Source organism: Athene cunicularia, assembly GCF_003259725.1.
Source record: "Athene cunicularia isolate RWA chromosome 1 unlocalized genomic scaffold, athCun1 chr1_part2, whole genome shotgun sequence".
NCBI lineage: Eukaryota > Metazoa > Chordata > Aves > Strigiformes > Strigidae > Athene > Athene cunicularia.
In genome coordinates this window covers 11,251,411-11,264,894 of record NW_020799092.1, presented here as the reverse complement: position 1 = coordinate 11,264,894, position 13,484 = coordinate 11,251,411, and the positions used below count along the sequence as shown (strand labels likewise).

General features: G+C 41.2%; 1 protein-coding gene across 1 annotated transcript; it reads left to right on the top strand.

The window, feature by feature from the left end:
- Positions 1 to 4,611: 4,611 nt before the first annotated feature.
- Positions 4,612 to 11,460, top strand: TUBA8 (tubulin alpha 8). The gene is made up of 5 exons (XM_026867760.1): positions 4,612 to 4,666; positions 8,041 to 8,263; positions 8,952 to 9,100; positions 9,651 to 10,331; positions 11,150 to 11,460. Exons 1-5 carry the CDS (start codon positions 4,664 to 4,666, stop codon positions 11,435 to 11,437), a joined length of 1,344 nt encoding a protein of 447 aa, XP_026723561.1. The 5' UTR covers positions 4,612 to 4,663; the 3' UTR covers positions 11,438 to 11,460.
- The last annotated feature ends 2,024 nt before the right edge of the window (positions 11,461 to 13,484 follow it).

The window sequence follows — 13,484 nt, the reverse complement described above, 5'->3', positions numbered from 1 at the left end:
CAGTTCAACCCCAACTCATTTCAGTCAGTGGAACTTAAGCAAGTTAACTCCATGTCCACCACTCATCTACAGTGGCCTTTGTCAAAAAGACGCTATTTAAACATGATGCCACCTTTGAAAGCATAGATGAAGAAATTCTGAAATGGTTAATAATCTGAAATTAGTTACCAGTAGCATATTCACGAGTTGTTAAGAGTTTTAAGGAAGGAAAACAGTTGTGTGAAGATGCTTTGTATGTGTTAAAAATTCTGGTTACTAATACCAGCTGTAGTTTTCTGCTTTTTTTTTTAAAAAAAAAAAACAAAAAAAACCAAAAAAACCCCAAAAAACCCCAAAAACAAACCACACAAAAAACCCAACAAACCACCTTAGGTTTAGCTTGGAGAAATAACTGGGAAGATTTGCTTAAAAACGTTTTAGGGCTGGGTCCTGTACATGGGTAGAAAGTAGGCTGTTGGTGTAACAGGTGAGTGGGTGGAATGGGATGGTTGCTTGGAGAGATTACGACCTCTCCAGCCTATGCTGTGACGCCATGGGGCCCCGGCCAGGAGGCGTGGGTGTCCACCCACCTTACACCACACAGCTTATACAACAGTAGAGCACACTATGCTTGTGCAGCGACTAACAATCATAACTGGATTGGTCTGGAGGTGCAAGTATGCTGACACTTCTGTTGTAACTGCTATATGAACATCTGTGACAGATTTAAGGGCCTTGAAATGACCACCTTGTGGTATGCAGGACAGAAGCACTAGCAGCTCCATCAGACCTACTAAGATCACAATAAATCAGAACCATGACAGGTATAGATGGAATGTCTAAGAACATCAGCTGTGAGTTCACAGCTTAAGTCTTCATAAGGTATATTTTTGTATATTCCCATTGGTTTAGGCATGTAGAACAATATATTGTTAAGGCATGCAGACAGGTGGCCAGCCATGGCCTGAAGTTGAACTGATAGGATAACAAGAGAAACTGTTGGATGTTGCAGATAATGGAACAGGACAAGTGGCTGGCCAATCCTAACCTGGGTCTAAAGTAAAGAGGTAAAGGCAGGAGAAGCTACTGGGAATTACATATAGTGAAGGGGGAATTTTGGAGACCCTCGCCTTGAGTGTAAGATATCAACAGAAAGTGAAGGAGGTATTGTCCTCATTACGAAATAAAGGTGTCAGATTAGCAGAGCAGGGCCAGTTGTGAAAAAGTGTTGTGTGTGTCTATTTAGGGGGGGAGGGGGGGGGAGGAAGCAAGAGAAAGATAATAAAAGGTAAAGAAAATCGTGTCCATTTGGGGGTACCTGTTGAGCAGTCCTGTGCTTGAACAATGCCTACAGCAAGACAATAAGCCTGTTGTGCTGACCTTGCCATATGTGTCTGACTTGCTTTTGAGCTCATGGTTACCTGGAAGATTTCTCTTCACACTGATGAAGTGTCTCCCAACACCCTGGAGACCAAATATATACCATTGTTACTTTAATGCTGGATATACTATTGATCTTTCATAAATTTCTTTTAAAGAAAAATCTGTTTTCACTGAAACATAATACTTAGAGCATACAACTCCAACAGGGCTACAAAAACACATTATGTTTTCCCAAACGTTAAGGAGCATTTTCCCCTTTCTGGTAAATTTGTTTGTATAAGGTTTGCTAATAGGTCATAAAGAAAAGCAGGCACAACCAGAAACATCGCTGATGTAGTTGGTCTTTTTGTATTTGAAATGAATGGCTGATCTTTATATTAGAAACTATAGTTCTGAAATTCCTGTATTAGGGGAGATAATTCTGCAAGTACAGTTCTAATTCTATAATTTTTAACATACATAAATTTTGTATATGACAATTCTTACCAAAAAGGAGGTAACTATTTTGAAACTGTATCCCAACATGTATTTATTTTTTATTTATTTAAAAGTAATTTTAAAAATACATAGAACAGTTATCTGTCTCAAGGATAACGCCTGAAAGCCAGTATTTTAGCAATATAGCAGTTTTATGTAGGTACTGAAATACTAGACTTTGGGATTTCAGAAATACCTGAAATGAGATGCTGTCAATTCTCCCAGTAGGTGGCAACAGAATGACAGATTGTGGTTCTACAGGGGACACAGGGAAGCAATTATCTTTGTTCACCTAACATAAAAAGGTATTATAATGTGTAGGAAACACAAAGACTTTCACACACACCAAAGAGGATTTTGTATGATCACCAAAGAACTTCTTAGGAGTGCACTGTTTTGTAAGATGGCACATCACTGTTCTAAAATAATCCACGATTCTGCCACTATTGGTGAGTCACTTAGATAACCAATCTGTAGGGAGTGATGTACATCTGGTAGAGGAGATAAAGAAGTTGACTGTCTTTCATTTGCCTGTTGACATATTTTGATCTCTAGTCAGAAAAGAACTGATTGATAGATCACAGGACTCAGTGGTTCTCTTGGCCTGAGATCTGGTGGACAGTACTTCTAAGATCTAGATTATTAAAAAATGCTATTTTCAGAGATGTGTCTATTTTTAAATAGAGAAAAAGGGGTTTAGGTTTTGTATGGCCATGTTATGGGGTTTTAAAAAATCCCTCTAAGAGGCTGATTTTAACAGTATTGTGAACAGTTGGAGATAATAACTCACAGCTCCTCTGCTCTGTTGCATTGCTCTGGAGGGCACTTATGGCACAGCACCCAGTCCATGTGCACACGAGAAGCCATCCAACATTGTCCAGAGCATCCCAGTTGCATGGAGGATACACATCATCCCAAGGAGCATGGGCTATTCACAAGCCCTCTGGCAGTACCAGCAAAGCCACTCTAGCACTCATGCCAAGTTCACTTATCACATCACTCCCTGCTCCCTGGAAGTTTTTGATGGGTGAGACTCCACTCAGTGTGGCAACTCAACATTGGTGAGTCTATGGATGCTGGGACGTTGAGTTTGAGTGGGGCAGAGAGAGGAATAAGTAACACTGACTCCCAGAGGTGCTCTTACTGCCTATTTCAGAAGAGAGGAGGGGGGCAATGGAAGAGCAGAGAATATGCAGCAATGGACTAAGTTGCCAATAATTTAGTAATTCACAGACGTCTTTTAGGTTTTGTAGTTGCTAGATCTGACATGTTGACTCAAATAGCACCTAGGAGGATTTGGGTGGTGGACTGTTAGAAGTATTTGCTATGAGACTTTTTCCTGAAGTTGATTGTCTGCACGGAGCTCCCCATCTGGTGGAGCCATGAGCATTAACATTTCAGATTGGAGCGGTGATGCTTGGCTGGAAAATTACCAGTTCCATTGGAAGAAGAACACTAGAACAACCTATTCCTTAGTCTCAAAGCAATGATCTGACAATTTTCTGGAGAAGTGTGGGACTTAGCTTAAACAAAGCAGCAGATAGAAATTACCATGTGAATTATTCCTCTGTAAAAAATATTTGTGGCTCCAGAAATCTCTGTAGCTTTTCCCAGCCAAAATCAGAGTAGTGATTTGCAGACTGGCAAAATGAACACCATACTGAAGTAAATGTGAATTTATAAAAACCAGTATGAACTACTTCACACTGTTAAAATGTAGGTGTTAGTTAGAGAAGATACTTGAATGCTGGTTGCCAACAGTGGCAGAATAATCTATTAAACTCATCATGTCGAAGCAGACTAACCTAAATTTTAGGAATTGTATAATTAAATTTCTACTGATTAAACATCATAATGAACAGTATGTTTATAAAGTCAGTATGTTTATAGTACTCAGATTCAAGCTACTAAGTCTGCTTTCCTCTTTGTTACCTAGGAGTTGCAAACACGAGGATTTCGCCACTGAGAGAAGCTGCTGCTTTCCAGTGCTCAGCTAGTGCAGAAGGAGCAAACAATAAAGTGATGGAGGCAAATACCCTAATTTAGTGTGAGAACATCTGTGTGATGCCTCCAGCTATGTCTTGCAATAAGCACTGCATTAAGAATCAAATTTCTTTCTGTGTTTGGACAGACAAGTTAGAGCCTGTACTGAATGCTGTTCCATACCGCTGACAGCCCAGATGACTGTACACAGAAAGAGAAGCAATAGAAGTAAATTGAAATATTAATAGAGAGGCTGCTGGAGTAAGGAGAGAAAGAAGTCAGGCCAGCATTAAAGAGCACTGGTAGAGCACACTTCAGAATGGTAATTACATTTTTCCAGTTTCCTGGGTTTGATTCTTCTCTTTCCTATTCATTTGCTCTCTTATGCGTTCTTGGTCTTCTGTATTGGAATTCAGGAGTGATTTTCATCCACACATGTACATACTGGCAGAAGAGGAAACTGGGATGGTATGTGTCTTGCAGGTGATATATATGTATAATACCGAGGTGCTAGAAAGTATAGTGTATGGCGTGTTACATGGCCATGATCAGATTTAATAAGCATGCCAAACCAGGCGGGACTAAACTTGAAATCTGGGGTATATCTGAGCCCTGCCTGTCCTGATTAATTTGCATATGTGGGCGGCAAGGCGGGCAGTGATGCAGCGGGCAGAACTGTGTAGCTGGTGACCTATTCCCTGTGATGTTGTGACACTGAAACTCAGCAGCAGGTGCTGGGTGCTGGGCCCAGGCTGCCTCCTGCCCTGCAGCCCAGAGCCGGGCTTCTGCAAAGACCTGCCACCACTCATCCAGAAGGGAAGGAAACACCACTGGAGACACCATGGTAAGGGGGATGTGGGGACACCAGAAATACAGGGGCTTGGAGGACCATGGGTGAGGGAAGGCAGGGGATCTGCTGTTGTTCTCAGTGCTTTGTGCCACAACACCCTGATCTCATGCACCAATTACTATGTAAGAGGATGGGATAGGACTGTCAGAAAATCTCACTGGAGCTGTAAGGCGTGGTGAAGCAAAGTTTTCTTCAGAGAGTCTCTAATTATTGGAATTACAAGATAAATTAGATCTGGAATCTTAGCTTTTTAGTACTTTCTGTTTTGACTGTATTTTCTCAACAGAAGTTGATTTTCATATGAGAGAATAATTTTTTAAACAAATAAACCAAAAAAGTTACTTACTTTTGTGCCTGTTTTAAATTAAATTAGCCCCAATGGCTGGGCTGTACTGTTCATAGCTGTAGTGTATACATCTGTGTTTTCAGAGTGCATGTTTCAGAGTGCATGTTTTTATACCTGTATGCATTTAAGTAAGCAAAAAAGGCCCTTCTTTTTTAAGATTTGGGAGTTTACTGTAAATTTATATAAATCTCTCAAAATCTCTCAGCATTTCACCCCAGCTCATGTCTAGCACTCTTATTTTGGTGCAGAGAACTATGTTATCTTCTGCTAGTACAGCTGCGGGTCCAAAATGAGAGCGCTTATTTCGCAGGCAAGATACACACTTCCACAGGCTCCCCATGCGTTAAGGCAGACCTAGGGTAGTGAGTATGTTTCAAGAAGTCTAAAGTCCGCCTTTGTACAGTAAATACTTAAGCCAGGCAGTATTCTGGTTTTTTTAGTAGAGTGAAAGCTGTTCCAAATTTAGTTTCACAAAGGACCTGTCCGTTTCTACTCTCTCGGTAGATAAAAAGTCCGGTCCACAATGCATAAGATAGGTCCTGGTACATTAGTGATGGGATGTGAAACATGAGTTTGGAGTAGGTTCCAAATTTAAATATCATGTAGAGATCAGTTTACTCTGCCTGTGGCTCTGAAGAAGGCCCACACTCTTCCCTATAAAAAGTCTGATATCTATTTTAAAACTGTTTACTACACAAAATTAGAAGCCTCCTTGTTACTGTTTTCTCTCATCAGAATATTTCCAATTTACTGCTGGGGTAGGAGAAGATGAGAGTTGAAGGCAGGAGCACAGAAAGAGGCCTGGCTCAAAAGGCAGGGTTGAGATACTGCTTCAAACTAGTGTAGCTAAAAGCTCAGACTAAAATAAACTAGGTCTGCAGTTTTCAGGTGTAGTCCTGTACTAAGCTTTACAGTATTAACTTTCTAAGGCAACATTCACTTGTTCCATCTGTGAAAAAGCAGTCCAATTCCTCTACTGATCTGAGGAACAGAGCAAAGTAGCTCTTTAAGTTCCAAGTACTGCTTGACTTGTAATTGCAGTTTTGCGCTAAAAGATACTCTTTAAAAAAGTCACCTGGACTCATTGCCATATTTAAAGGGAAAAAACTTCTATTTTCTTGCTGCCAGCCTCACATTAGGATCTAAAAGAAAAGCAGGAGCCTGCCCTGTGCAAGATCAGCATTAATTGAATTCTCTAAGCCCAAATATACCTCAGTGTCTCCTGAGTAATACTCCAGATTGCAACTCCCCTACAACATACAAAGTTATGAAGCCTCATTGGCACTCAGACAACTCAGATACTTTTGCACAACTCAGTTGAGAAAAACAGGGTTTTGCAAGTACACTTGAGAGCACGTTGCACACGCTGCTGCATATGCATTTGCAGAGTCAGCAACTTAAAATGAGTACTGAATAGAAATATTACATTTCATTGAATGAAATACTTAAATTGACTTTCCATATTCATTTGAACTTCTGAGGATGACTGGGGTAATTATGACTTCTGAAATCCCACTTGCTTCTGAAAAAATATCTTTAGTTATGTTTCTAAAATACAAACATATGTTAATTTGTGAAGAAAATACTGCTCCATAACATTCTGCCTGAGGATTTAGTTTTTGCAAAAGATGCATTTCACTCTCAGGTCACAGAATGATTTTGCAGGGTAAGCAGTTATAGAATTAAAAAAAAAAAAAGTCAGCTGGCCAAATCTGATATTAAGTTATTAGATATCTCTAAATGTGATACTACAAAATAGAAATGAGCAAGGACCATCCTCTGGCCTTGAAGCCAGGTAGCATGCTCTGTTTCATATTTTAGCATCTGAATTCTGTTTCCCTCTCCAAAGCCAGGCAGTGGTCAGTGAGCTGCTTACTAGAAAACATTCTCGACCATGAGTTGTATTCTGGATGGTGCCTAAGCACTGTCTGAAAAAGTATGAACTGGAATAAGCCAGACCTGTGCCAGAGACTGTGCTAATTATCATCAGCACAGACGACTGATCACAGGTCAGTGTTCAGCACTATGACCTGACCCTTTCTTACTCCCTTGTATAGACAGAGCCACGGAGATCACAAAGATGGAGCTCACAAGGCTTTAATTATAATTGCTCCAAAACCAAAACTGAGGGTGAAAAATTCCACATCTGAAAACACTCTCTTCTTAAAAAACTGCCTTTCACTACACTCAATGTAGTAATCATTATGACTAACTCAGAAGTATTTGATTTGTAATTCTGTTTCTGAACTTATTAAATCCAGTACCAGGTCCTTCATACTCCTGTACTCTTAAGTGTAAAGGATTTTTGAGCAATTAGCACCTGCCTATTTTAGCATGGTGTTTTGTTTTCATTGTTTTCTTTTCATTAAAGTTCCTGGCTACAACAGAAACTATGCTCAAAATTATGCAGATAAACATGCTATATTGCAATGACACAACCTGAATAAGCAATGGATCAGCAATTCATAGCTGTTCAGGAGCTTGAAGGAACATTTGTTTCAACTGAGAGAATCTAAAATAATTTCCTGAGGTGAATATTGCTTAAAGCAGTTCTTCCAAATTACCACTCTAGCCTGCTATCAGAGGGTAAAAGGATCAAAAGACATCACATGTCTTGGGTTACATAAGGTTGAAGGATACCACATGGCTGTGTCATGTTCCAGCCAGGAGTAAAAATAAACTAAAATGGGATGTGCTCCTCCTCGGGGCCAATCCACAGGAGGAAAGGTGGGTTTTCCTCCTATAAAAAAATAACTGAAATTATTTTTTTTCCTGGCTGTTTTCATACACCCATATATTACGGTACACAGATCTCAATTTTCCTAAAGAGCTGTCCCAGTATCTGGCATGTATATATACAATCTCATTGAGGTCATGGGGTTGAACAACCAAATGAAATTCTGACAGTGACAGTTCACCATTGCTTGGGAAAAGGAATACACTGGGGAAAAGTAACCACTAGGAATAAGGAGTACTAACGTGCATTGTCTTCTCTGACTCTGCCTCTGTTCTCTCCCCTTAGCGTGAGTGCATCTCTATTCATGTTGGCCAGGCTGGAGTTCAAATTGGAAATGCATGCTGGGAACTCTTCTGCCTTGAGCACGGCATTCAGCCAGATGGCACCTTCAAGGATCTACATGACAAACTAAACTATGATGACTCTTTTACCACATTTTTCAATGAAACAGTCACTGGGAAGCATGTGCCACGGGCTGTAATGGTGGACTTGGAGCCAACTGTAGTAGGTCAGTATAGAAGTAAACCTGGAAAATGGAGAAGAACTTACTCCTCCTAGTATCACCATGGTGTGCCACCAGTCTCCACAGGTACAAAGCAGCACAACCTTTGTATCGTATCTTGGTCTACCACTAGATAGCATGAAATTAATTTTCTTGTGACACAGAATGCCAGATTCTGTCATAGGTATTATAAACATAGGAATGGCAGAATCCCCAGCAACCTGATAGCTACTACACATGGTTTGTAAGACTTCTCTTTGCACAAACATTTAACTTTGGTTTTGCTTATCGTGACATTTTTGCCATTTGAATTTTGCTTTTCTCCAGTTGGGATTCAAAGTGGGAGCCTGACAGTTTCCCTCCAGGAATAGAAGGGTTTCTAAAAATTGAGGCACTTTGGGGAACCTAATTTTCTTCACACGTTTTTCCTGGTGACTTATCCTCTTGTGGGTACAGGCTGTACAACTGACAAGTTCATGAAAAGATGACAAGTTCTGTGGCTGGATACAAGTCACAGCATAAATCACCAGAATGCAACAATGAAAAAATGCTTAGGAGACAGTTCCCTTCCCCATCAGCATCTGGTTTTGGGAGTCATCATCTCCTGTGTCTGAAAGCTTGCATCAGTGCCAACAGGAACCAGAACTTGTTGGCAAGGCAGCACAGCTTCTTACAATTTCTCTTCCTTGTTCAGATGAAGTGCGGGCTGGCACCTTCCGGGAACTTTTTCATCCAGAACAGCTGATCACTGGAAAGGAAGATGCAGCTAATAACTATGCCCGTGGCCACTACACCATTGGCAAAGAAAGCATTGATATGGTGCTTGACCGTGTCCGTAAACTGGTAAGTCCCAGTAGTTTTGAAACAGCTTGTGGATTCTGTAGAAGAAAGAAGTGCAGAACAGGTGGTTTAACTACAAATGATACCAATCGTTCAGAAAGGGGCTTGCAAGTCATACAGAGGCGTCATTACTAGGCTAAAAGAGAAAAGCCCAGTAGTTCACTTTCCAGCTGTATGCCTCCAGATATTCATAAAATGTGGTTGTGAATATGTATTTCATTATTAGCACAGCCCTTGAGCACCAATACTAATATAGAAGGGTGGATTAGGCAGTTCTACATTGCTGGTTTCAGATAGACTAACTAAAAGAAGTGTGAAGTTCAGAGAGAGAAGCTCCACAGATAGGAGTTCGATTTTTATGTAATAAATTCAGCCAGTGAGGAAAGACAAGGATGGGATTATCACCAACCCTTTCTCAAGAAAACCTGACATAAAATCTATGCTTTATATAGCTGATGACTGCTTTCTCCTTCAGCTCAGAATAAGCTCAAGGAGTAGATGAAGTCTTTTCATTCTTCTTCAGCCCCTATTCTTTCACTGTTTTACTTTCTAGACTGATGCCTGTTCTGGGCTGCAAGGATTCCTGATCTTCCACAGCTTTGGTGGGGGTACTGGCTCTGGCTTTACCTCCTTACTGATGGAACGCCTCTCCATGGATTATGGAAAGAAGTCCAAACTGGAGTTTGCCATCTACCCAGCCCCTCAGGTCTCCACCGCTGTGGTGGAGCCCTACAATGCCATTCTGACCACACACACCACCCTGGAGCACTCAGACTGCGCCTTCATGGTGGATAATGAGGCCATCTACGACATCTGTCGCCGAAAGTTGGACATCGAGCGCCCCACTTACACTAACCTCAACCGCCTTATCAGCCAGATTGTTTCCTCCATCACCGCCTCGTTGCGCTTCGACGGTGCCCTCAACGTGGATCTGACGGAGTTTCAGACAAACCTGGTGCCCTACCCACGCATCCACTTCCCTTTAGTGACCTACGCCCCCATCATCTCCTCTGACAGAGCGTATCACGAGCAGCTCTCAGTGGCTGAAATCACCAACTCCTGCTTTGAGCCCAACAACCAGATGGTGAAGTGTGACCCAAGACATGGGAAGTACATGGCCTGCTGCATGCTCTATCGTGGTGACGTAGTTCCCAAAGATGTCAACGTAGCAATTGCTGCCATCAAGACCAAGAGAACGATCCAGTTTGTCGACTGGTGTCCAACAGGCTTCAAGGTGAGTAGGGCTGCCATGAACTTCACTTTAATGTTTAAAGGGCAAGTTCAGTCCAGTGGAATAACTGTATTTAAAGATTTAGATTTTGTATGTTTTCCACTTGTGAGACGAATCAACATAAGCAAGATGCATTTGTATAAAATGTGCCTTTTCCCCTTTGAACAACCCATTGACACAGACTCCTAAATATTTACCTAAGTGGAAATATGAAGTGTATATGTGTTAAAATTTAAAGAAGTATTCATTTCAAACCTGAATTTTGGAAAATCCAGTGACTGTTCCCTCTGAAGCCACATCTAAAACTAAGGAAATACTCAAACCTATACAATTATTAAAGGATAATATGCTGATATTTGGAATCTGTCAGTTGACCCACTCACCTAGAAATATTATACAGCCTCTCCCCACTGGCTACATAGTAGTGTTGGGAAGCATGATTTCAACAATAATACAGACATTAGCAGTGGAAAAACATTTGTCATACAAATAGGTGGTTTAATAATGAAAACTTTTAACTGGGAACCAACTTTCTGTATCAATTTTGATCAAGTCTCTTGGTGAAACATTGTTCAGTGTTGGCAGCTGCTAAGAAAGCTACGAAGTTGCCGGTGTACATTAAACAGAAGAATAATACAGACATTGAAATTACCATCTTTTGTACTGTCTATGATGTTATTATTTTTTATGTCATTTGCCATCTGGTAGTTTTGATAGCTGCACCACTCTACCCCAGCATCCGTACCTTTACTCACATTTTTTCAGCTCTTTGTTTTCTGCTCTTGCCTTTTTACAACCTTCTCTCATATTTCTGTTTCCAGGTTGGGATCAACTATCAGCCTCCTACAGTAGTTCCTGGTGGAGACCTAGCCCAAGTTCAGCGAGCAGTCTGCATGCTGAGCAACACCACAGCCATTGCAGAGGCTTGGGCAAGGCTCGACCACAAGTTTGATCTGATGTATGCCAAGAGAGCTTTTGTGCACTGGTACGTGGGTGAAGGCATGGAGGAGGGAGAATTCGCAGAGGCCCGAGAGGATCTGGCTGCCCTGGAGAAAGACTATGAAGAAGTGGGAACTGATTCATTTGAAGAAGAAAATGATGGGGAGTAATTTTAAAATACACTTTGTTCCTAGTGAGCACAGAATTGTCTCAGTATTACTGTATTACACATGTCTATCATTATGTCACCTTTTTTTGTATGTAATATACAGAAATTTAGGAGGGGTCATATAGAGATATCTTTTATTCCACAAATCACAGGTAAATTGTCCTATGAGATATGATCAGTTGTAGTAATGCCCCACCACTTCCAGCAATGGAAAAAGACTTGCTCTTCTTCCTTACACATTTAAGGTAAGTCTCTAATACACCTCTTCAAGTTCTAATACACATGCTAAAACCACTACAGTTCAATATATGAATGCTTATAATGGAGCACAGTCAATTAGTTTTCAAAGTTCTAATTTGACATACCTTCACCTTTTGCTTGTTGGCATGTCAAAAAATAATGACCATGGAAAAATGGGTCCCTGCTCTGTGCTTTATTATCCTCTCACTGATCTTCAGCTGACTGACCTAAAATGGACATTTCATTATTCTCTGAAATACCGTTTCTGCTAAAGCAAGCAATTCCTTTAGAAATGTTAAAGCAGTGCAATTTTTCCACATTTGGGGGATAAACATCTGTGTTATGAAAACAAATATCCTTTTTGGTTGGGTACTGCTGCAGCAGGCATAAGAATGTTTTTTTCTGTGTCTCTGTGAAACTGTTTAAATGAGAAAGCTCCCTCTTTTTTTCTAAAAACCCACTTTTCCTTACTGAAAACATTTCAGTATTCCTTATGCCACCTGAATGCTTCTTCCTCTACAAGAAACAACCTCTGCTTTATCCAGCAGACCACTGTGCCATCTGTGGCAATCTTTATTCAGTGCACCATGTGCAAGCAAGTCCGCAAAACAGGCATTTACATGTTTACTCAATTCAAAGTAGTGATCAAAGATCTAGGATTTATAGGATTCACATCTTGCTAGGCAATGAGAATTTTTTTTGGACTATGAAACTTCAGTAACTTTTTATCTAGGTCTATGTCCTTGATGGGATGCATCTATGGGTGCTGAGGCAGCTGGCAGATATCATTGCAAGGCAACTCTTGCTAATCTTTGATTGATCATGGTGACTTGGAGTACCCAAAAACTGGAGGAAAGCAAATCTCACTCCTATCTTCAAAAAGGGCATTAAGTACTTCAGCCACACACTGCTTCACAAGCTTCCATAGACCTATCAGACCTAGTGCCTGTTTAATCTCCAGTGTCAGTTTGTACCTAGGGCGGTTTAACTGTCTCTGGGCAATTTACAGTTTAGCAGTTCTCTCTCTCTTCCTCCCTTCTATCGTGCAGACCCCACACAAGCTAGAAATAGAAGGGGATATCACTAAATTTAAGCTATTGCCAAGTGGCTCTGCCAGAGTCACAACAAAGATGCTGAGTCATTTGTACCCTCCTGCTCACATGCCCCTACAGCTATCCACACCTACCCATGTGGCAACTGAGGAAGCTTCTCACTGCCACTGCTGCTTTGGGTTAAGAGCTCTGACTGCCAAGCAGCTGTGCTGCCTCCAACAGGGCCAGGCTGTATGAGCAGGCTCTCCAAACCTGCCCAGAGGGTAGGCAACTGGGACCTCTTCTGTGGGGACTGCAACAACGACAGCTCTGATGGGCTCCAGACGAGCCCTCCTAAGCACTGTCTCCTTCCCCTGGTTCAGTGAAGCAGAACAGGTACCTGACACAGGGCTGGGAGTGCATGCTGTCCTTACCTGTGCTAACAGAAGAACTGCTGACAGTTTAGCCTCTCTCCACAGTAAATCCATGTTAGCATAATCCTTCCTCCAGAAGGTGCACCCAAAGTGATCTGTGTTATGTGACAAAGGGGAGGCAGTGAACATCCCTTATCATCATCATCATCATCATCATCATCATCATCAGGGTTGCATACATCCTCCTCTGAAGACAAAGTCTTCTAGCCACTACCTAGATAGCTGGCTCTTTCATTCAAGGTGTAACAGGAACAAACAGTATGTTAATAATAATAAGAACACTTCGGTCACTTAATGCCTTGTAGAACCTCTTTGCTGCAGAAATATTATAAAGGACTTCCAC

Excerpts from the sequence above, each read along its gene's own strand:
- TUBA8 (XM_026867760.1), top strand. Across the intron at positions 8,264-8,951 it reads CTTGGAGCCAACTGTAGTAG|ATGAAGTGCGGGCTGGCACC; the intron begins GTCAGTATAGAA and ends TTCCTTGTTCAG. Across the intron at positions 10,332-11,149 it reads GGTGTCCAACAGGCTTCAAG|GTTGGGATCAACTATCAGCC; the intron begins GTGAGTAGGGCT and ends TTCTGTTTCCAG.